General features: G+C 42.0%; 2 protein-coding genes across 12 annotated transcripts in view; one reads left to right on the top strand and one right to left on the bottom strand.

The window, feature by feature from the left end:
• The window catches only part of LOC136850589 (DNA-binding protein RFX2-like), a 447,592-nt gene extending 428,372 nt beyond the window's left edge, over window positions 1–19,220 (bottom strand). For 10 of the 11 annotated variants that reach the window (XM_067124238.1, XM_067124244.1, XM_067124246.1 and 7 more), the window contains exon 1: window positions 18,906–19,220. The gene's annotated coding sequence lies outside the window, so the exon portion shown is untranslated. The remainder of the gene's footprint in view (window positions 1–18,905) is intronic. The other variant, XM_067124239.1, reaches the window with a different exon arrangement.
• LOC136850421 (uncharacterized) lies at window positions 5,853–6,857 on the top strand. Its single transcript, XM_067124003.1, has one exon. It carries the CDS (start codon window positions 5,853–5,855, stop codon window positions 6,855–6,857), a length of 1,005 nt encoding a protein of 334 aa, XP_066980104.1.
• Window positions 19,221–23,972: the final 4,752 nt, after the last annotated feature.

Below are 23,972 nucleotides of genomic sequence, written 5' to 3'. Positions count from 1 at the left end.
AGAAGGACTGCTCAAATAACTGCAGAAGCCAGAGCGGCATTGATAAGAACAGGGTTATTGTAAATAATTAGGTATAAGTTTTTATTGCGGGGGAGTATGTCGAACCTTCGACAAGAGAGATTGTACTCTTCCGCAAGTTGTGGAATAGTTATATGTATTTTTTCTAAATTAACATAAAGTGGAAATGTGTATTATGTAGAAGGATATTATGTTCTGTCATGTTTGTATTTAGTAATGAAAAGCGTTGTTTTGGCTGTTTCTTGTATTTAATTGTAAGTATATGTGCAATAGTGCTTAACTACCGGCATCAGTTGTTTGTCTGGTGGTTAGTCGAATGTTTGGTGTTGGCCAAAGACGAACATGAAGACAGTCTCGTCACAGCCTTGGTGCAGTGTGGATCTAATAGGGACTCAAGAAAAGGGAATGCAGCCACAGTTGTTTGTGTCTTCAAATCCATTAAAATATTCCTTTTCACCTTAAAGTTCATTTAGGGAAATTCCTTTAGGAAATATGCATATCTAAATGTAAGGAGAATTTCTTGAGGTGTGCTTTGGATGAGGGTTACGAAGTAGAGATTGTGCTCATGCCAATCTGATTCCAATTCAAGCTACAAATGTTGAACGCGCCATTTGAACCAACAGTAAGTTTATATCGTTATGTTTTATATTAATACACACAACACAATGTAGTGTTTTAAGTGCAATTGGAATAACGTATGAGTGAAGTAACCTAGGTGTCATAGTATATGACTTAGGCTACGATTAGGTTAGTATGTTTCAAATCGTTTAAGCTACACGATAACACTTATGATTTGAAATGCTCTACTTATTGTGAATGAGTCGGAATACCTACATTAGAGTATTCAGTACCGTGTATACATATATGGTAAGGTATTATTTTACAATAGTTTCAACTCATTCTATAATAATTATAGTATTATAGATGCATTTTGCATAAAAAATAATTAAACTTTGTCTCTGAACACTTTTTGGGGAAATTCACCATATTCGAGATATGAATGTTTATATAATCCCCATCCTCGAAAAATGTCTAAGTGTTTTGTTTACTTTAACACGGACACAGTTTGTGCTCTGATGCGAATTTGTTTTTGTTTAGAACTGCATTGTGGTTCTGACGCTTAAAATTGCATTGTGGGTAGTTACGTGTTGTCTAGGAGTCACGTGACCTGGTGAAAATCTTACAGGTGTCAGACATTTTTGCTTGTCATTTGGTTGAACTCTGGCATAGAGTGAGGTTATGTCCAGTCTGTGTTCATCTTGTAACTTTGATTATTTTCGCTTAATTCACGATTTCTTTGAAAATGAAACACGATGCATTGATTTTTAAAGACAACATGGAGTGTTACCTGCAGCAGTACAGTTCAGTTTTACACCAATTTTTACTTGAAGCTGCTAAATTATATCCACCTTTAAGTGACACTCAGCCACCATCACCACCTAGGGAATCATTTTCTGATGACGACGATGATGACACTGTAGATGAGCCACAACCATCTTGTTCTGGATATAACCCATCAAAACGTTTGTGTCCATCCAAATAAAGTAAATTCATAATTTTTAAAATAATATTGTAACATGATTTACCTTCTGTAACCCCTGTGGCTAGCGCGCGCAGCGCAACATTACCTCCTGCCAGTTTATACGTGCCTGCCAAGAATCCTTATAAACGCGGATAAGGCGCGAAGCACCGTTCCGCAACCCCCTGCGGGTTAAGGGATGTTAGGCTAACATTACACTAGCCTACGTTGCCTGACTATGGCTTGCTAGGTATGCTATGATTTACCTTATTTTATTCATTAATTCAAATGCTGTTTTGTGTCCATGGTGATTTGCCCCACCCAAAACGCCCCATTCCCAAAGGGTCCCTAACCTTGTTGAATGTAGTAGGGGTGTACAGGCTAGTAACTCAAAAACAACTCATTTTCCCAATGCATTACTATCATAACCATTCGGAACACATTAAAACAACACACATGAAAATACATAATTACTTTAGAAAAATGGAGTTGGAACTGTTGTAAAAATTTACCTATCGTAGCTTAGCCTACACTACAAAGTATACTCTATTCATAAATGGTATAGTAATCATTAAAATCAGCTAATTCCGGTTGTTCATGCAGACTGACTTATGATAATTCAATATAGAGAAATTTAATAACAAACACGAATTAGCTTAGCCTGCATTATGGTATATTGTATACATATACGGTAGCCTAGCCTACATTATACTGTACTCTTATATTCACATATTAATATCGTATTATACCAACATCAACATGACGAATATGCATCTTTTATGTGGATCTTTTAAAATGTTATGCTTTACTTCACTACATCTAATAATATTGCATATATTCTTATATTGATTATGAATTATAAATTGCAATAAAATTTTTGGTTTGGAAATCGATTACACGGTAAGTTTATTTCGCCATATTTAACTCATTTCAGAGCGCTTTTCTTGCTTCCAGTTAGCGCAAATGAATCTCTAGATACTTTATTTATATGGAGCAAGGTTATTTTTCGTTATATGAAGTGTTTTTCAGGCGAAATATAACTTATATACGTCTTGAAATTAATTTAGCTACTTTTTTCATTAACAGATGACGCTGGCCATTCGGGGGCATGTTTTTGTGTAAAAAAAATCAAGATTCAATTTGCTATTTTCACTTGATTTCATCATAATACGAGCTTTACATATTTATCTTTATTGGCGTAAAAACAGCAGTAATATGTGTTCTTTCATGCCCAGTAGTTTTGATTACAATACTTTCTCCCCAATTTTATTTTTGTTGCTGGTGCATGGTAATTTAGTCATTAGCAGCTTGAACATTGTTTTCTCAGCTTCAGCTACAAGTTGCAGCTTAAATTTAGCAGTATATTTCCTTGCTATTCTTTTACCTATAGCAAATAAGGGTATACAGTAATGTAAAAATATATGTCCTATTTTACTTAACGTCATTTGTACATAACTATGGTAATTGTTTACTACCGTACGATGGTTGAAATACAGGCAGTCCACAGTTATCGGTGGGGTTCCATTCCGACAGCGTGATGATAAGCGAAAATCTCCAATAACCGAAAATCGGCGATTTCTGGCGCTTATCGGTGCCAATAACCAGTTATAGGCTCTGATAACCGGAGACTGGCACCTCTGTTAGGTATGTATTGCCGCCAATACCCAATTATTGGCGCCAATAAGCAGAAATCGGCAATTTTCGTTGCTAGACAAGAACCGTAAAACCAGATTGCCGATAACAGGAGACTGCCTGTAAAAGCAAAACAGCTGTTGTTATCAGATTTGGTTATAAGTAAAACAACAGTTTCTCGTTCAGTTCTTTATAGCTGTACACATTTATGCAAGAGTATAACGTTACTAACAATACTTTAATCATTCTCTTTTACTTTTTTAGCTAGAAGATGGGATAAAGAGATGGAGGAAAAGAAATGGTCTCTTGTAATTTGGTCTCTCTCGCTGCCTGATTGTACACTGCTGCCTGCGCGAAATTTTAAAATATTTTACAAATATTGTCGTATTGGTATTAATTGCTTACCCCATCGCAAAATCGAATTATCGTAACTCGAGCACTACCTGGGTACCTGAATATTTTAAGTTTTATTGCAAAAAGTGCATTTAGTTATGAAAATGATATGGAAATACAGTAATTAGTGAATATTTCTCAGTGAAAAATACAGCGAATGGGCAAATTTCCCACTAATAAAGTGTATATATCTTCCATAGAGAAATCTGTGAATCAGTGAGTCCGCAAATCGTGAGAATGCGAATACTATGATGCCTGCATCTTTCAAATGCCTCTTGTAGCACCTCTCAAAAAATCCCCTCCTTCCTAACAAGCAACAGGGCAGCCCAAAGCCTGTCCGCATAAGAGCTTACCACCCTTGGTGGTGTCTCTTGAAGTGAGATTGTTCAAGAGGAAACAAATAGTGGAAGGAGTCTTGGAGAGTCCACCAGTCAACTATAGCAATTCGGGAACCACAAATTATGGTTCAGAACGAGACTACAAGGAACGTCGTAACGTTCTGATGAGCCTGAGAAAGTTCAGCCCTTCCTTGACTATTTCGAATGGTGGAAGAGCTTAGAGGTCCAGGTTGGAATGATCTTGCAGTGTGGTGTCTGTTGCCCATACTAGAAGATTCCTTTAAGGTGGCAGTCAGTCAAGGTCGGCCTGCCCCATAGAAGCACATAACCCAACATTTCAGGTGATTCAAGATCCACTTGCGAATAAGAATGAGTTTCTGATGGCTCAGTTCATCCACCAGAAATTCCAGTTGGACTAGATAAAACTTGCTTTATCATCCATAAAAAAACTCTCTTGTCACTTGGTGGCAAGTGCTAATGTAAAAAAGTAAGGATTGTGGCCTTGTCTAAAGGAATACTGCAGTCTAGGAGTGAGCGAGGGTTAAGAAGAACTGAAGCCTTAAGCACATGGCTTTCAGCTCTCTGGCATATATGTGAAGGTTCATTCTCCCAGGGACACATCCCGGAAATTTTCCGGTTCCCCGAGCAGGATCCCTCTACTAGAACAAGGAGTAAGAAGCAGTCTAAGACTAGTCTCATGATAAGGGACATCTTCTGAAAGTCTAAATTCGGACAGATACCACCATAAGTCCGACTGAAAACCAGGTCACTGGGCAAAAAAACAGCGGAGTCCGGTTATGATTCCTTGTCCCTATTGGTCTTGTGGAACAGGCTGAAGTTCATGATCAGAAAAGAAGACAAAAGTAAGCAGAGCGAGGACTCAAGAGAAGTCTTATGCCATAGATACTGAGGCCTAAATTCCCACAACTGAAGACCCTGCCTTGTAGGACGGGTCTGATATATCTTTTGGAGTCTGTATGTAGACACGAAATGAAGTATCCTACATATCCAGGAACTCCACCCAATTGCCCTGGAGAATGGATGACAGGACTGTTCGGTTGGTCTCTGCAAGCAAACAAACTTGCAGAATCTCATACAGACTCGGAGACAACTAAGTGGACTAGTTGCCGACCCTGCCGATACTTGACAGCCATGGACACATGGCCATCAGGGCAGGATTGACTTCTTAATGCGATACTGCCTTGCGTAGACTCGATGACACCTCGTACAGACTAACAACATACAGGCAGTCCCCGGTTATCAGCGATCCAGTTTTATGGCACTTGTCTAGCAACGACAATGACTGGATTTTCGCTACCTATATGCATCGATATCCACTTATCGGCGCCAATACCCACCTAACAGAAGCGCCGATCCCTGCTTATCAGCTATCAGCGCCGATAAGCGCCAGTGTTCATTAATTTCCAGTTATCTGCGATTTTTGGTTATCGTCACACCGTCGGGAACAGAACCCCCACCAGTGACTGGGGACTGCCTCTATGCAGACTGAACTTGGCTAAAAAACCTAACATCTGACACGCTTATAGGAACTTGGAAAAGTCCATAAGATACACAAAAGCCTGGCCATGGGATAATGGTCTTGAACAAAACCAGGAGTGATGACTGTGGTAATTATTGTACACTGGCGACACTAGCGTAACTGTAACTGTTTTCATGCTTGGTATCACTGTGTACCGTTAGTTATAGTCGCACCACAGGCGAGTGTAGTTCCCCTCTGGCAGTTCCTCTGTTGATGTGTAAGTTTACGTGTGTTTATTTTGTTCTGTTATGTTTGTCATAAGTTGTTTATGTTGTATGTGTTGTATGACTAATGCTAGATATTTTGTCTGTTTATGTTATAGATCTGAGAGCCGGTATTTTGTTGAATAAAGCTTGTAGTTTGCTACCAAGTGTTTCAGTCTTATAACAATTTATTCAACAAAATACTCGTCATGGCTAAGCTGCTTAAGCCATGTCGACTGGACACAGATCCCAGCTCTCCTACGGCGGCCAAGGAGTGGAAACACTGGCACCGAACCTTTCAAAACTTCATAGAGGAGAGTGGAGAGGCCGCACCCAACAAGCTGAGGGCTCTAGTGAACTGTGTATCCCCGAGTGTGTACGAACTCATTGAAGACTGTGTTACGTATGAAGGTGCCGTTGCAAAACTAGAGAGTGTTTTCGTCAAGTTACCGAACGAGATTTTTGCAAGGCATGTTTTGGCAACCCGACGACAGCAGTCAGGTGAATCCCTTGATGAATTTCTGATAGAGTTACATAAACTAAGCAAGGATTGTAACTTTAAGGCAGCCACAGCTGAACAATACCGGGAGGAGATGGTACGTGATGCGTTTATTAATGGTATTGCCTCAGCATTTATTCGTCAGCGCCTGCTAGAAAACAAGTCCTTGGATCTGGAGGCGGGGTACAGTCAGGCCCATACGTTGGATCTTGCCCAGCGTAATGCTGATTCCTACACGTCTTACTTGCCTGTTCCTCATGCAGCTGCTTTAGTTCCAGGACAGCAAGGACAGCCTTGTGATGACCAACAACCGCAGTCAATGAAAGAAGAGGCGGAAAGAAGATCACCTGTGGACTCGACTGTCGCTGCTGCACATTCATCAAAGAAGAAATGCTATTTTTGTGGTAATACATTCCACATTACAGGTAGGGGTAGTTGTCCTGCACGTGCTGTTACATGCAACAACTGTGGTAAGACAGGTCATTTTGCCAAAGTCTGTAGATCCAAGGCTAAGACTTCTGACAGCACTACTGCTACACTGTATAACCCCACTCTGCTCACACTTGCTGCCACTTTTCCAAAGAACCTTTTACATGCAGCTACAGACATCACTGTCAATGGTCATTCACTGAAAGCTACCTCCCCCAATACCATGCCAGCCATCGATAAAGGTCCTAGGGTACTGCAATCGTTAAAAGTTGTTTCCACATCTTGAAGGTAATGAGAGGCAAATACGGACCTGCACCTCCAGTAAGTCACTTGAAGTATTGCAGAGAGTGAGACTGTATTTAAAATTAAGTAGCCACGGATCTGACTTCATGCGCCCTTACTTTCAAGACAGGACAATCCTCCTCTCTCAATTGTGAATGTGCTTCACGAATGGTATCCCTCAAGAAGAAGGACAGAACATTCTTTGTAAGAGGACGAGACAGATCCTTGACAGTAGTCCAGAGGTTACTAGATGGACCCCTAATCTTCTCTGTCCTGAGAAGATAAAACTTTAGGGCTCCTATTGGGCAAAGTACCCTCTCAATCTCTTCTGGTTCGAGTGTATCTGCTAGTCCTTTAATGCTGAAGGATCGAGGCCAAGGATTGGTCGGGTTCTCGTTCTTAGCGAGAAATCCCAAAATAAAGGAGCAGACTGCATGGCCTCCTGAAAAACCGACCCCTTTGTCAATGACCTGAATTTCACTGACTCTTTTGGCTGTGGATAAGGCTACTAAAAATAGTGTCTTCTTCATTAAGTTTCTGAATGAGGCAAGTTCAGGGGCTTGAACAGGGGCCCGGAGAGCCACTTTAGGACTACATCCAGATTCCAAGATACAAGTTCCGAGTGCTTTTGTTTCTTACTGTCAAAAGACCTAATGAGGTATGAAAGGTCTTGATTTAAGGATATATCCAGATCCCTATGTCTGAACACAGATCTCAGCATTGCTCTGTAGCCTTTTATGGCTGAAGAGGATAAGCTCTCAGAGTTCCACAAGAATAAAAGAAAGTCTGCAATCTCTGTCAGAATTGTTTTACATGAACAGATTCTATTACTTTTGCACCAACTTCGGAGAACTGACCACTTGCTCTGGTAGACGTTAGCCGAGGATCGACGTCTACATTTTGAAATAGCCTCTGCTTCTTCTCCTCAAAAACCCTTTGCTCTGAGGAGTCTTTTGACAGTTTAAATCCTGTCAGAGCCAGAGAAGACAAACCTTGATGGAAGTGCCTGAAGTGGGGTTGTCTGAGAAGCTTTTTCTTCTAAGGGAGGAGTCTTGGAAAATCTACTAGCAGATTCATTAGCTCTGGGAACCATTCCCTCAAGGGCCAAAAGGGAGCTACCAGAATCACTGACACATTCTGGTGCAGGTGAAACTTGTTTAGTACATCCCTTAACATCCCGAAGGGAGGGAAGGCATACAGGAACTTGTTGGACCAGTCGAGAAGCATGGCATCTGTGGCCCATGCCTGTGGATCCGGCACTAGAGAGCAGAAAAGAGGAAGTCAATGATTCCTCGATGTCGCAAAGAGATCCAACATCGGCTTTCCCCAATGTTTTCTGAAGGTCCTCCGTACATTGTCTCTTTGACGTGGAGTGAAGAATTCAATCATCCAAATAAAGCGATATGTTGATGTCCATCAGGTGGAGCCAACCTGCTAGACAGACCAATGGATCAAGAGTCCACTCTATGGGAATTACAATAAACCCCCAGTATTTGCGGTCTCACGATTTGCAGACTCTCATATTCACTGATTTCTCTTTGGAACGTATCTACCCATTATTCGCGGAAAATTTGCCCATTCGCAGTATTTTTCACTGAGAAATATTCACTAAATACTGTATTTTCATCTCATTTTCATGACTAAATGTACATTTTGTAATAAAACTATTAAAATACTCAGGTAATGCTTGAGTTACAATAATTCACCTTATGATAATTCGATTCTGCAATGGGGTAATCAGGCAGTGTGAGAGACCAAATTACAACAGACAACTTTTCCTCCATCTCTTTATCCCATCTTCTGGTTAAAAAAAATAAAAGAGAATGATAAAAGTCTTGTTAGTAAAGTTATACTCTTGCGTAAATGCGTACAGCCATAAACAACCGACCAAGAAACTGTTGTTTTGCTTATAACCATCGTACGGTAACAATTACCATAGGGTATGGCACAAATGACGTTAAGTAGAATAGGACTGATATATTTTTACATTATACCCTTATTCGGTATGGATAAAAGATCGTCAAGGAAATATACTGCTAAATTTAAGCTGCAAGTTGTAGCTGAAGCTGAGAAAACAGTGTTCAAGCTGCTAATGACTATACTGTAAATTATCATGCATCGGCAACATGAATGAAACTCAATCGTAATTAAAATTGGAGAGAAAGTATTTTAATCAAAACTACTGGGCATGCAAGAACACATTACTGTTATTTTTACTTCAATAAACGATAAATACGTAACGCTCGTATTACGATGAAATCAAGTGAAAATAGCGAATGGAATCTTGAATTTTTTTTACACAAAACAAACGTCCCCAAATGGCCATCGTCAATCATCATCTATTAATGAAAATAATAGATAAATTAATTTCACAACAAGACGTATTTTAGTTCTATTTTGACTTATGTACACTTCGTATAACGAAAAATAACCTTGCCCCATACAAATAAAGTATCTAGACTCTAGAGATTCGTTTATGCTAACTAGAAGCAAGAAAAGCGCTCTGAACTGAGTTAAATGCGGCGAAATAAACACCGAGTAAACATTTCCAAACCAAAACACTGATTGCTATGATTGCAATTTATAATACAAAAGCAATATAAGAATACATACAATATTATTGGATACAGTGAATTAAGGCATAACATTTTAAAAGATCCATGGAAAAGATGTATATTCGTTATGTTGACGTTTGTATAATACGATTTGTGAATATAGAGTAAGAGTATAATGTAGGCTACGCTACCTTGTATATATACAATATACCATAGTGTAGGCTAAGCTAATTCTTGTCTGTTATTCAATTTCTCTTTGTATTGAATTATCATAAGCCACTTTGCATGAACCTCCAGAATTAGCTGATGTTCAAGATACGTTTTGGCATTTCTTACGTGTTTTCCAACAAACGATGGTTTTTTTTGGAACCTAACCCCATTGTAAATAGGATAATACCTGTATAAGCATTTCTAGTTTGTTTTGTGTGTGTTTGAACTATCAAAATAGGTAGTTCTAAGTGTTTTTAGAAGAGTTCTAAGTATTTGCTGGTTTTAGCTATTCGCGGGGGTGTGTGGTACGCATCCCCCATGAATACAGAGGTTTACTGTACTTGGTTCTGTCGGCTTAGCTGATCCACCAACACATTCAGTTTTCCTTGGACAAACCTGGTCAACAACCTTGAACAATTCTGGTCCACCCATAGGAGGAGGTAAAAAGACAGAGTTCCTCCTTGTTTGCTTATGCATGCCAGGTCCGTCGTGTTGTCCAAGGGTACTGCTACCGTCCTGCATACTTCCAATGAAAAGGCCATCAGACCCAAGTGGATTGCTTTAATTCTTTGATGTTTACGTACCAACGCATCATCTGATCTCTTGACCACGTTCTGGAGATCTTGTTCCCTATACGGGCTCCCAACCCAGGTCTGATGCGACAGCATAAAAGTTCAGGTCTCAGCTCTGTGGAAACAGAGACTTTCCTTCCAGCAACCTGTTTCTTGACTTTCACCAAATAGGTGCCTCTTCATTTCTTATGTTACTGGGAACATGAAGGAGTCTAGAAATCTTTTTCTGCCCCATTTTTCCCTTAAGAAAGACTGGAACACCCTCATACGCAGTCTCCCTACGGAGACGAACTGTTCCACGGAAACTAACTTCCCTAGAAGGCTCATCCAGTTGTTCGCCGAACACGTCTGGAGGCGAAGCATTTTGTCTATTCTCTGTAGGCACGACTCTACTCTCTCTCTGGATGAAAAAGTGAGAATTGAGAGTCATTTCCAAATAAACTATCTCCTGTGAAGGAGTCATCTAAGACTTCTGATGATTTATCAGCAAGGCCAGGTCTTGGGCAAGAAGCAATGTTTTGTGAAGGTCCTCCATACATTGTCTCTTTGACATGGAGCGAAGAATTCAATCGCCCAAATAAAACGCAATGTTGATGCCCATCAGGTGAAGCCAACCTGCTAGGGGAGCAAGAACATGAGTGAATACTTGAGGGGTTTTGATAGCCAGAAGCACAGGGCCCGGAACTGGAACACCTGTTCCTGAAACACAAATCTCAGATATTTCTCAGAGTCCGGATGTAATGGGATGTGGAAGTAAGCGTCTTGTAGGTCTATCGAGACCATCCAGTCTCCTTGCCAAATGGATGAAAGGATCGAACGGGTCATCTCCATTCTGAATTTTGTCTTCTGAATAAAGGCATTTAAGGCGCTCACATCCAGAACCGGCCTCCATCCTCCTGAGGCCTTTGGAACCACAAAAAGTCGATTCTAGAACCCTTCTGGGTTTACATTTGGGATCACCTCTGTCGCCTCCTTTTCAAGGAGAGATGATACTTCTTTTGCAAGGGCTGAAAACCTCCTTGAACTCTTGGAGCAGGCAGTTAAGGTGATCAGCGTCTTGACTGAGGGATGTCTTTCTAGGAAGGGGATTATGTAGCCATTCCTTAACACTTCCACAACCCACTGCTCCACCCCTCTCTTGCTTCATTTCTCCCAAAACTGAAAGAGCCTGGCACCTACTGGAGTACGGAGGACACTCAATTCACTTTCTTGAGGAAGGTTTAGAGGAGGACTTCTTAATCGTGCGAGACTGGAATCGTGTGTTCAGTCTTGCTCTTGAGGAGGATCTCTGCCTACTACCATGAAAGGGAACGGGTTCCACAGGTAATGACAACTTAAAATCCCAAGAAGGAGTTTCTTTAGGGTGCCTGGATGACTTCGCTAGGAGATCATGTGTAGACTTCTTCTGTACAGCAGAAGAAATTTCGTTGACCACTGAAGGAGGGAACAAATTTTCTCTCAACAGGGGAGAAAAAAAGAGGCGCCGACCTCTGAATCAAAGTTACTCCTTCAAAGCTGCATGAACACCATAACTCCCTCTTCTTTACCACTCCCATGGAAAACAGTGAAGCCAACTCCTGTGCTCTATCCCTTATTCCTTTTATCCATAAACGAAAGAACTCCAAAGATATCTGAAGAAAGTTCCATAGGCAAGGTGTCATATTCCTGTACTTTATGGGTGAGAGTGCCTACTGACCAGTCCAAGAAACTTATGATCTAGAATACTTTGAAAAGATTCTTCATCATGTGATCTACCTCCACTGAAGAGAACATAACTTTGGCCACAGAAAAGGCTGACCTATGGAACAAATCAATGAGGCCCAAGAAGTCCCCTTGGGAGGAGGCAGCCGTCCCCAAGGAAGGAGCTTCTCCGGTCATGTAATACGTATATCTCCTCTTCAGAAAACAGGAAGGAGGGTAACTAAAATAGTATTTTCCTTGTTTCGTCTTATCAGCAAGCAAAGTCTTGACCTCATTAAGTGCTTTCCTGGCTGAAGTCGAAAGTACCAAATTAGGTAGTCTTGAAGATTCAGTAGTGACATTACTCATTTGAAAGGTGGACACAGGAGAAGCGGGTGCGCCAGAGAGAAAAAAGAAGGGGAACTTCGAAGCAGAAAATTAAGCAGTGATGCATAAGATGAAGGAGGGGATTCTGCTTCCTCATCTTTGTCACCTTCCTCATCCGTCGCAGACATAGGCGAAAAAGGCAAGTCATTAGATGAAGAAGGGTTCGAGGGTTTCTTCAAAATGCCTAAAATATCGTCTAGGCGTCTCTGTACTGTATAGGCGCAACTGATGGATTCACATCTGAAGTTGTCGTCATTCATTGCAAGGGGAATGGCGCCACAAATTCAGGCCTGGAAGTCAAACATCTAGAAGAATGTACAAATGAATCTGTACCAGCACGCGCAACTGGGCGCTTGGTGGTGCTCGCGCGCTACTGGCTGCTCGGGAGCAACTGGGCTCTTGGTGGTGCTCACGCGCTACTGGCTGCTCGGGAGCAACTGGGCGCTTGATGGTGCTCGCGCGCTACTGGCTGCTCGGGAGCAACTGGGCGCTTGTCGCTTGAAGAGAACTTGGGCGCAAGAGAATGCTCAAAAGTGACTGCACTACTGGAAGACACTGCTATTTGGCACCAATAAGCTCTCATCAACTAATGGCCAATCGTGGAGGTAATACCTGAGAGCTCTCACAAGGCAGAGTTCTCTGTTCCTCTTCTGGACCTAATATGTCCATTAAATTCTTTACAGTAAAGGAATGAGGCCAAGGTTTAGAGGGAACCTCGTTCTTAGCGAGGAATCCTAGGGTTAGGGAGCAAACTGTCTCCCTGTGAGAGACCCACTCTTCTATCTACAGCATGAAGTTCACTCACCCTTTTAGCTGCTGCTAGAGCCATGAGGAATAATGCCTTCCGGGTTAGATCTCCTAAAGAACTCGAGTGAAAAAGTTCAAAATGTAAGCCTGAGATCCACTTGAGGACCACGTTCAAACTCTACGAGACTGTTTGTTCTGTCTTAGGTTTAGAAGACTCAAAAGACCTAATAAGGTCTGAGATGTCTTGATTTGAAGCAATGTCGAGATCTCTGTGACAAAGGACTGAGATGAGCATTGATCTATAGCCTTTTATGGTTGAGGGAGAAAGGCCCCTGGTAGATCTTAGGTAGAGGAAGTCTGCCAGCTGGGTTAAAGAGGTTTAGTTTTTTTGAAGATGAAACATGTTTTCTGCACCAAAGTCTAAAGGTGTTCCACTTTGCCTGATAGACTTTGATGGAGGATTTATGTCTGTTATTGGCAACTGCTTGGGCCACAGGCCTTGAAAAACCCTTTGCTCGCAGGAGTTTGATGACAGTCGAAACCCTGTCAGGGCCAGAGTAGATAGGTTTTGATGAAACCTCCTGAAATGGGGTTGTCTGAGAAGCTCTGGAAAAGTTGGAAGTATCCTCGGAAAGTCTATAAGTAGCACTAGAAGATCTGCAAACCACTCCTTTTTGGGCCAAAATGGAGCTATCAGGGTCGTTTTGACATTCAGGGGAGATTGTAGCTTGTTCAGTACTTCCCTTATCATACTGAAGAGGGGAAAGGCACATATGTCCAGATTGGACCAGTCCTGTAGAAGGGCATCTGTTGCCCATGCCAGAGGGTTCAGGTAAGGGGAGCAAAAGAGAAGGAGCCAATGATTGTTGGACATTGCAAAAAGATCTAGGAACAGCCTTCCCCATAATTTCCATAGGTCTTCGCAGACTCAACAGTCTAGAGTCCATTCTGTTGAAAGAATTTGGCGATGTTGGCTCAATCCATCTGCTAAAACATTCAACCTTCCTTGGATGAATCGGGTGATCAGCTTTGTCTTGTTCTGATCTGCCCAAAGGAGAAGGGACTTGGTTGTCTCGAAGGGGGAAAAGGAGTGAGTCCCCTCTTGTTGACTGATATACGCTGGAGCCGTAGTGTTGTCTGAGTGGACTGCTGTAACTTTGTTGCGTACTTCCTCCTGGAAATATAAGTGACCCAAATGAATTGCTCTCAGTTCTCTGTTGTTGATGTGAAGGTCTCTCTCTTTTACACACCACTTTCCTGAAACTTCTTTGTCTCCCAGATGAGCTCCCCAACCCGTGTCTGATGAGTTGGAGAAGTAGTGTCGGTCTGGGTTCAAGGGGGAAGAGACTTTCCTTCTACATATCTGTTGCAGACTGCCACCACTGTAGATCTTCTTTGATTCCACTAGTTATCTGGAAGACAAACAAGTCTGCTTGAGTCTTTTGATTCCAGTTGCACTTCAGAAAGAATTGTAGGGCTCTCATGTGCAGTCTCCTTAAGTTGATGAATTGTGCTATTGAAGAGAGAGTGCCCAGCAGGCTCATCCAGTCGCTGGCTGAACAAGTGTGGGTGGAGAGGAAGTGGTTGACTGTCTTCAAGCAAGACTCTATTCTCCTGGGAGAGGGCAAAGCCCAAAAACTCAGAGAGTCTATCTGAATCCCCAAATAGAGAATCTTCTGAGACGGGTTCAACTGGGATTTCTGAAGAGATATCAAAAGTTCTAGGTCTTGAGTCAAAAGAAGTGTTTTCTGAGGTCCCCCAAGCATAGTAACTTCATGGGCAAACAAATGAGCCAATTGTCCAGGTACAATAAGATGCTGATGTCCATCAGGTGCAGCCACCTTGCCAAGGGAAGGGGGCAAGAACTCTGGTGAAGACCTGTGGGGCTGTCAACAGGCTGAAGCACAGTGCTCTGAACTGATAAACCTGGTAGTGGCATACAAACCTCAGATATTTCCTTGAATTCAGATGGATCGGTATGTGGAAATATGCATCTAGCATGTCCAGGGAGACAATCCAATCTCCTTGACGGATGGAAGCAAAGACAGATTGCTCCGTTTCCATCTTGAAACTTGTCTTCTCGATAAAAAGACTCAGGGCACTTACATTGAGGATGGGCCTCCATCCCCCCGATGATTTGGGGACTACAAATAACGGATTATATAACCCTATCGGCCAGGTGTCCTTAATTATTTCTATTGCTTCTTTCTTGAGCAGTGACGAAACCACCTCTGTGAGGGCCAAAAATTTCTCTGACCCTGGAGATTAAGCCTTTAATTCGAGTGGCATGTTGATTAGCGGTGGCCTCTCTGAATGGTATTGAGTACCCATCTTTCAATACTTCCATGATCCAAGGTTCTGCCTCTTTGGCACTCCATTTCCCCAAAAAAATGGAGTCTAGCACCACAGGCACATGGAGGACTGCATCCTCACTTCTTAGATGCAGGTTTCGAGGTGGAAGCAGGGTCTATAAGACCTGAGAATCCCTTTGAGAGGAGGCAGCCACTCTCAAGGAAGGAGTTTCTCCGGTAGGATACGATAGATATCGCGTTCAAGAAAGGTACGAAGGCATGATACATAAGGAGGCTTTCCCTTGGTTCCTTTTCTCAGCGAGCCAGGAATCAACATAGTCCAGGGCTTTCCTAACAAAAAGAAAGCAATCGGATGGACTGCTCATCATAAAAGTCGATTGAAGAGCTGCAGGCACCGCAAGCGAGAAGTCTGGAAAGGCTGAAGAAAATACTCGAAAGCATTGCATATACCATAGAAAACAATTCCTGGACTAAGTCCTCCTCTTCTGAGGACAAGTGAGAAGCCGAAGGTTCTGAGGTAGTCTTCGATGGCAGAGGTTTCTTAAGAAAATCCAAAATGTTCTGCAACTGAAGTTGAATAGGCCCTAGATGGATCCTGCTGAACTGGCATTGGCGCCAAGCGCTCGCAGTAAGTTGGCGCCGAGCGGTCAACTGATACTGGTCGCTTGGATGATGGGCAGGTGGGCACTACTGGATGCTCCTAACTCACTGGAAGATCAGGCATCAATGGGCACTCAGTTGAAATAGGGCACTTGGAGGGCAGATACTTGGAGGATGACGAGGGGCGCCTGGGCGTCAAATACTGGCGGCCAGACGACAGATGATCCGCAGAACGCCGCTCTGGGTTATCCCAGAAGCTACAAGAAGCTTGAGGGCTTTGGAAAGGTTCTTTAGACGTTTTGGAGGGTGGAGAAGACTGTTCCAAATAAGAGGAACATCTTTTCAAGGGGCGAGACCCCTCAGCATAATGCCACTGGAGCCTCAAGATCAGGAGCTCGGCATTCCTTGCAGACCCTGCCAACCTCCCTTAGGCCTCCAGTATGCCTCCTCCCAGTGTTAGGGGAGTCTGGCAGTGACCTTTACCTAGGAGAGTCAGTGGGACGAGTAGCCACATCCTCCACATTCACTGCACTGGCACTTTTATCACTGATCTTTTCCATAAGAAAACACACAGAACCTCCTAACTGGGTCATTGTATTCGCCATAAGACTGAATTTATGGTTGATCTTGTTCTCAAGGACGGCAAAACAGTTAGGTTCAGAAGTGTGGGAGTCGGGAGTGGGTGGCACAGGACTTGACACATTTGATACAGGTGGGGTAACAACCGATACATCAATACTTACCAGCCTAGGAGTCGAATTACTACCTAAAGCCTTACTCTCAGCCCTCAAAGCCGCCTTCCTCTTCTTGTCCTTTTCTAACTTACCTCTTGGTCTGAGGACAAAGTTTTCCAAGTCTTTTCATTTCAGTCAGCACATTCACTATATGTAAGATCAATTGAGCATACTTGACCTCTGCATGACGAGCAAATAGGGTGTGAATCATACGAAGCTTTGGTAAGCCTGTTATTGCAACCTTTACCGCAATATTGGAAACTAGTTGAGCTAGTGTCAGACATAATTAATGATAAAGTCACAAAAATACAAAAGTCTAAATCATGAAATTCCCCAAGCAAAATTCTGATCGAAAACAGAGCGTACGGTAATTCCTACTGGAAAATAACAGAATAATACAAGAATGACAATCGGCAATTCCCACTAAGAGAAAAGCTGGTTCGTACATCCAACTAAGTTCAAATTCAGACAGAAAATCAAAATACGGGAAAAATACCACAAGATAACGGATAACATCTGTGCCCAAAGGAAAATAGGTGAAATACTTCACCAAACCGTGAAAATACAAGATGAAACCAAAAAACAAGCTGCTCTCCTACAACCGTGTGAGCTCTAGGATGGCAGAAACAAATTGAGGCTCTTTTCACAAGTTGTTCCTCTCCTTCCCAGAAAGTGGGCAGGGCCTAGTCACCAACTCAGACAAAAGAAGTTTAACCACGATTTTCAAAATTCAAGCTGGCATCGAGTAGAAACTACAGCAATGTAATTACTGGGTAAGTTACTTATATCAAAACACGAGTTCAACTTGGGAGTTTGGCAGTCAGTAAGAGCACAGCAAGATATCCTCACTCAACTGCGGCTGAGGAAAAAGTGCCAGGTGACCTGCAGCTACCTTGTTACCAAGTTTCAATGACCAACTCCAGCTGGTGCTGAAGAATGTTCCTACATGAAAGGTGATGGTTTGTATCCCTGTACATACAATTAATGTATCACACTATTACCAAAACTCATATTTTTATATATCCTTTTACCCCCAAGAACTCCAGTTTCCCATTAATTTTCTGAAGAAACATTCTATTAGAATATGACGTCAAGTAACCTGAGAAATAGCCTAGCCCATAGGCATACGTAAAAGAAATAGCTAATTATACGCATCATAACAATACTGACCTGCGAACGCTACAAAATGCATCCTAGTTTAATCTACCCTACCTAGCCTAATGTGCAGCATATTAGCCTAACTGCCCACGGTGAGGAAAAACCTTCCTTACCCCATTTATATTATTGAAACCATCATAAAAATAAAAAGTAGGATAGGATGTTAAGTTCAAAATGATAAGAGTATCTTATGTAAATGTATGGTTAAAAAGGATGATGACAATTACACAAAGCACAACCAATTATTCTTAGCAAGAAAATCATTATTTCACCCTATTATCACATTTCTTTCTATGCCAAGTTAAAAGTTAACTGTTTTTCTTTTTTTGATAACCTAATTCTGGGCCGTGTACAAAGTTGAGAAAAAAACGAATAGGCAAATTTCAACTGCTTTTGCCTTATGGTAAAAGAGACATGAAACTCAGAATCAAACCAATCGTAAAAACATTTAATATCCTCAATCCGCCATTGAGGTAGGCCTAGTCTCGCCTTGAAGGCTCCATCCTAGGCATTCTAGGATACGGTGGGAGGTCATGGAACGCTAGCCTTAGCCTACTGGCAGAGTGCCAGCAAAGACCTTGCGTATCCATTTTCTGGCATTTTTTGGTTTCCACATGGTTAGAAAGACCTCAAAGGCAAACAAAAAAGGGGTCGAAAAATGGAGAATTAGGCCCAGCACAGACCAACAGATACCCTAATAACAGGTGACTGTTCTCAGCTATGTTGATTTGGTCCTGGTCGCCATAGTAACCAAATTTTCAACCTACTAGATGTATTTTTATAAGCCATTTACATTAACTGAATTTCGTGGTAGAAATGTAAACACCTGAGGAAAGGAGGCCATCAGCCTTCTTTTCCGAAGTATGATAGCCGCTGCGTTAGTATCGATTAATTTTTTTTAAATAACGTGAACCAGATATAAACAAGGCATTTTCGACCTAAACGTGCTCTATTCGACCTAAAAATCGATACAATTAGGACAATGAATGTTGTCAAGAGCCATAAGAGGATGACTATAATTCTTCAACTCTTTAATTGCTCCTCTCAGGTTCATCCAACGGTTCTATATGATGACTCAAAAAGTGAGACGACTTTACCTGTTTTGTTGACGAGAGGCAGAGCGATCACTATGGCTACGGCATCAGTTGCTACGGGCCGGCGCACTCCCTACCACGCGCACCAATATCGGAAAATCCGACACATTCGTGCGCTCTCTCCAGCTTAAATGAACCTAACTTTCTATGACCATTAACACTCTCAACGTGAATCATTTAACATTTGCAGACGGTCCCTGCACTACACGTACCATAAAACAAATTAACAGGACATGGCCGAGAACTGCTTTGTTTATCGGAAGAATTCTCCTTAGAGACGGTCTCGTTTCGTTTTTACCCTAATAGATGGCGCTCTCTCAGCAGACGACACTCGCCCGTCTCTATAAACATCTTTTTTCAGGTTCGCTTCGGAGAGCACCCTTGATTTCTCTTTCCTGTAGATAATTACATAACTTTAATAATATCTGAATCACGCAACTTCACTAAAGAAATATATATATATATATATATATATATATATATATATATATATATATATATATATATATATATATATATATATATATATATATATATATATATATATACTGTATATACATATATATATGTTGATTATCTCTAATATATATATATATATATATATATATATATATATATATATATATATATATATATATATATATATATATATATATATATATATATACTTTATATATATATATATATATGTTGATTATCTCTAATATATATATATATATATATATATATATATATATATATATATATATATATATATATATATATATATATATATATATATATATATGTATATATATTAGAAATAATCAACACACAATCACGTGTGGAACAGAAATAAATTTCTGGCTCACATCTGAAAGACCTGGGTTCGATCCTGATGTGAGTTGGAAATATATAGGCTATATATGTATATTATATATATTATAATATATACACATATATATCACTAAATCTACATCAGAAAGTTGTGAGGACAAGAAAGGTCAACTAGGTATTAAATTCTTTATTACCTGAACACAGGTATACATGGCAGAGTGCAGATGGAAACGTGGTGCCCGACCTCCGATCGCCATGACCCGCACTCTGAGCAATTTGTTTGTTGACAGACAAACAAATGGCAATTTTGAGAGACATAATAAATGTACAATAATGAAATACATATCGACGGAAAGGACAGAAAATTCTACACATGAATATTTACATGAGAGTCTTGACATATTAAGAAATGCAATGCGTGACGTGATTGATGCGAAAATGAAGAGACATCTGACGTCTTTACAAGTACTCCCCCCACCCAAGACAATATTTACAAAAGTAATGATTGGAAGATATCTGAAAAAATCAACAACGGAATCGCTTTGGGAGCAGGAGCTGGCCCTGAGTTCTTGATACCCGCGGACGTGGGGCGGCTTTGACTGCTGGATCACCCGGTGGCTTAGCCAAGGGGATGACTTCCTTAGTGCGGCCCTTGGGAGGTCCTTGATCCCGTTTCAGGATGGCAACAGGATCAACTACGTCCACATTTTGTGGAGGAATTCTGGGGTGCCTGCCGGTTTCCTCCTGAGTTTCACTGTCTAACAGGAAAGCTGGTTTCAGTCAGTCGACAGAAACCCAGTCTTCACGCCCGTGGATGTTGATGAGATAGGCCTTGGATGATCTGTTGACGACACAGTATGGACAACTGTACAGTCTGGTCAAGGGTGGGTGGTGGGCGTCGATCCTGATGGAGACGTGGGTGCAGGTATCCAGGCCCCCAGGGCTGTAGATGTGGGTCCTGTCTGCGAAAGTCTTTCGGCAGGGCGTGAACTTCAGTGCCACTTCCCTCAGCCTTGGAAGGGAGGTATCTGCGTCGTCTGGCACCGTGAGGAAGAACTCTCCTGGAACGGCTAGTGTTTCACCGTAGACTTTCTCTGCGGAAGATACATTGCCATCTGCCCTCGGTGCGGTGCGGAGACCCAGCAGGACCCAGGGGAGCTGGGCCTTCCAATTGTCGTCGATACAGTGTGCCATCAGAGCTGCCTTCAACAAACGGTGGGCCCTTTCCACCATGCCGTTGGCTGCGGGGTTATATGCCGTTGTACTGTGGAGAGTTGTCCTCATCAGGCGTGCCAGGGCGACGACCCAGAGCTCCGACAAGAATGCCTGGCCCCTGTCCATGGTTATGCTGTCAGGCACACCGAAACGGCTGATCCAACTCGACAGGAGGGCCTCTGCACAGGTGCTTGTTGATGCTTCCGTCATCGGGGTTGTTTCCGGCCACTGTGTGGAATGGTCTATGACCATCAGGAGGTATCTAGCGCCCCCTGATTGTGGTAGAGGACCTATGACGTCTATATGGATGTGACCGAAGTGCCAACATGGTTGAGGGAATTATCTGATGCCTGATTCCGTGTGCCAGGTGACTTTACTTATTTGGCATGGTATGCAGTTCTTCGCCCACTGCTGAACGTCCTTCCTGATACTGTGCCACACAAACTTCTCTGTCATCAGGCACACCGTTGTTCGGCCTGATGGATGGGACAGGCCATGATAGACACCACACTTTCTATGCTCTTAAACACTTTCTACACTCTAAAATCTATGTAATTTTAACAACATATAAAATTCTACATAGGTAGCCTACTCACCAGTGAGTTATTACAATTTGAATGATGAAGATGATGATGAATTAGCTGTGCAGTACTGATGATGATGAAGGTGATGACGGTGAGGTGAATATCCTGAAAAACCAAGAAGATCATTACAACTCTTCTAAGGTGCCACTTTATCAGGTGCTTCATAAGGTGGGGCAGTATCTTCACCCTCGTCCATAACTTCTGTTTTTGCTAAAGGCGTAGGCATAACTGTTGTCTTTTTCCAAGTGAGGAACAAAGTTATGGGGAGTTGCTGGTGCTGCTTTTTCGTCTGGGCAAGATGGCTTTTACAAACCGAAATGCCACTCTCGATTGTATTTGAGAACTGCGACGAACCAAGCATCTGAGGGTCCCATTCTTGATCCACTCACTGAAGTTCTTTGGCCATTCTGACCATGGTTGCAAGGCAATCGAGTGTTAGGCCAATCTCCTCTTCTTCTTCATCCCCTAGTTCCTCTTGTTCCTCTTCCTCTTCTTCACTTGCTGACTTCGTCATCTCCATCAGATCTTCATCCATCAAGGGTTGTGAGTGGGCATTGATTAGGTCATTAACATCATCAGATGTCATATCATTAAAGCCATCTCCTCCCAGTAGTTTTACCAGCTTCACAGCTTTATCTATCGCAGAGTGATTGACTCCACCAGGACAGAATACCTTATACCCGTGGACCACTTCTGGCCACAAATTTTTCCAGCTGGCATTTAAAATTTCACTCTTCATCTCCTTTATGTCCTGAATATTTAGGAGATACGATGCAATGGTGTAGTCACACCAGTACGCCTTTAGCGAGAAGTCTTCCTCCGAGTACATAGCTTCAACGAGGTTTTGCAGGGTGTTTCACGTATAGAGAGCCTTAAAGGTGTGAATAATGCCTTGATCCATGGGATGAATCAGCAATGTGGTGTTTGGAGCAAGAACTCTATCTACACGCCATCATAGGATAGATTGACAGCGTGGCCTCCAGCATTGTCCATGATCAGAAGCACTGAATTCGAGGCCTTTCTCTGTCAGATAAAGCTTGACCTCTGGGATAAAGCACTGGTGGAACCAATCCAACATGAGTTTCGTGATCCAGGCCTTGGGGTTGCGCATCCAGTACACAGGCAACACATTCTTATTCTTGTTTTTTAAGGCCCTTGAGTTTTTTACTTATAAATAAGACCTGGCTTTATCATAAAGCCCACAGCATTCCCACACGTAATCAAAATTACACAATCTTTTTGGGCCTTAAATCCAAAGGTTTGGCTTTGTCGTTCATAATAAAAATGGGAGACAGCATTCGCTTCCAAAATAAAACTGTTTCATCCATATAAAAAACTTGTGCAGGCTTATTATCCCCTTCCTCAGTGATAGTTTTGAATGTGTTGTTCATGTACTCCTCAGCTCCGGCTTTATCTGCAGAGGCAGCTTCTGCATGCAGGGAAGTGCTCTTAAGTCCAAAATGTTTCTGAAGCTTGTCAAACTAGCCCTTGTTGGCACCGAATGTGATTGGTCTGGTGGAAGAAGCACTTGATGGCCCTACTTCTGCATCATAGTCAGCGTTGTCCTCGTCCTCGTCACCGTTGTGAACGTCACTGCTTTAAGCAAAAGTTTCATAAAGCTTCTTGGCCTTCGTGCAGATGTTGTTGGTATCCAACGAGATATTCTTCTTCCTGCAGTCACTGATCCACACAGCCAATGCAGACTCCATCCTCACAATGGCCTTATTGCAGGAAGTTACCACCCTCTTTGCAGTCTTGTTAAAAGACACTCTTGCCGTCGTCCTTGTATTCTTCTTGTCTTTACTTATGTAGTGAACCGAAGATTCACTGATCCCATAATGGTGGCCTACAGCCGCGTAGCTTCTCCCTTCCTTTGACATGTCAAGGAGTTTCACCTTTCCTGCGATGGTAAGCATCTTCCTTTGGTGCTTGGTTCAGTGCTAGAAGCCTTAGAAGGTGCAGAATGTTTGGGCAACATCGTAAAGCTTGAAATAAATTCAATTTCTTACGAAAATTTAACAAAAACACAACACTACAGAGCAGCACTACATGCAGCGATCAGACATTGGTGTGAAATGAACAAGGCGAGATGCTGCTATGCAGGAGATGAAGGAGACTGATGCTATGGTCGCTGAGCCAATCAGTGCCCAGGATACAGAACACAGTGCTCTGGTCTGTCACCTCTCAGCCATCAGCCAATAGTGTGCTGTGTACTATCTCATGTGGGCAAACTACCTCAAGTGGAAGCAGCCATACTGTGTTTTCCAAACATGCAAGTGTTTGTCTACTCGTCTGCTGTACACTATGTACTTTATTTCGATTCCAAATTCACTGCAATACGTAAAGTCAAGATCAGCACACAGATTGATCAAATATTTATTGAATCATGAAAAACAATAAAAAATGAGCAGTTTATCTACTTACAGAAGCAGAGATTGTACAAAACAAAGGGAAT

This window comes from Macrobrachium rosenbergii, chromosome 22 (genome assembly GCF_040412425.1).
Source record: "Macrobrachium rosenbergii isolate ZJJX-2024 chromosome 22, ASM4041242v1, whole genome shotgun sequence".
Classification (NCBI taxonomy): domain Eukaryota; kingdom Metazoa; phylum Arthropoda; class Malacostraca; order Decapoda; family Palaemonidae; genus Macrobrachium; species Macrobrachium rosenbergii.
The sequence above is the reverse complement of the archived record's forward strand: the minus strand, read 5'-3'. Positions and strand labels throughout refer to the sequence as shown.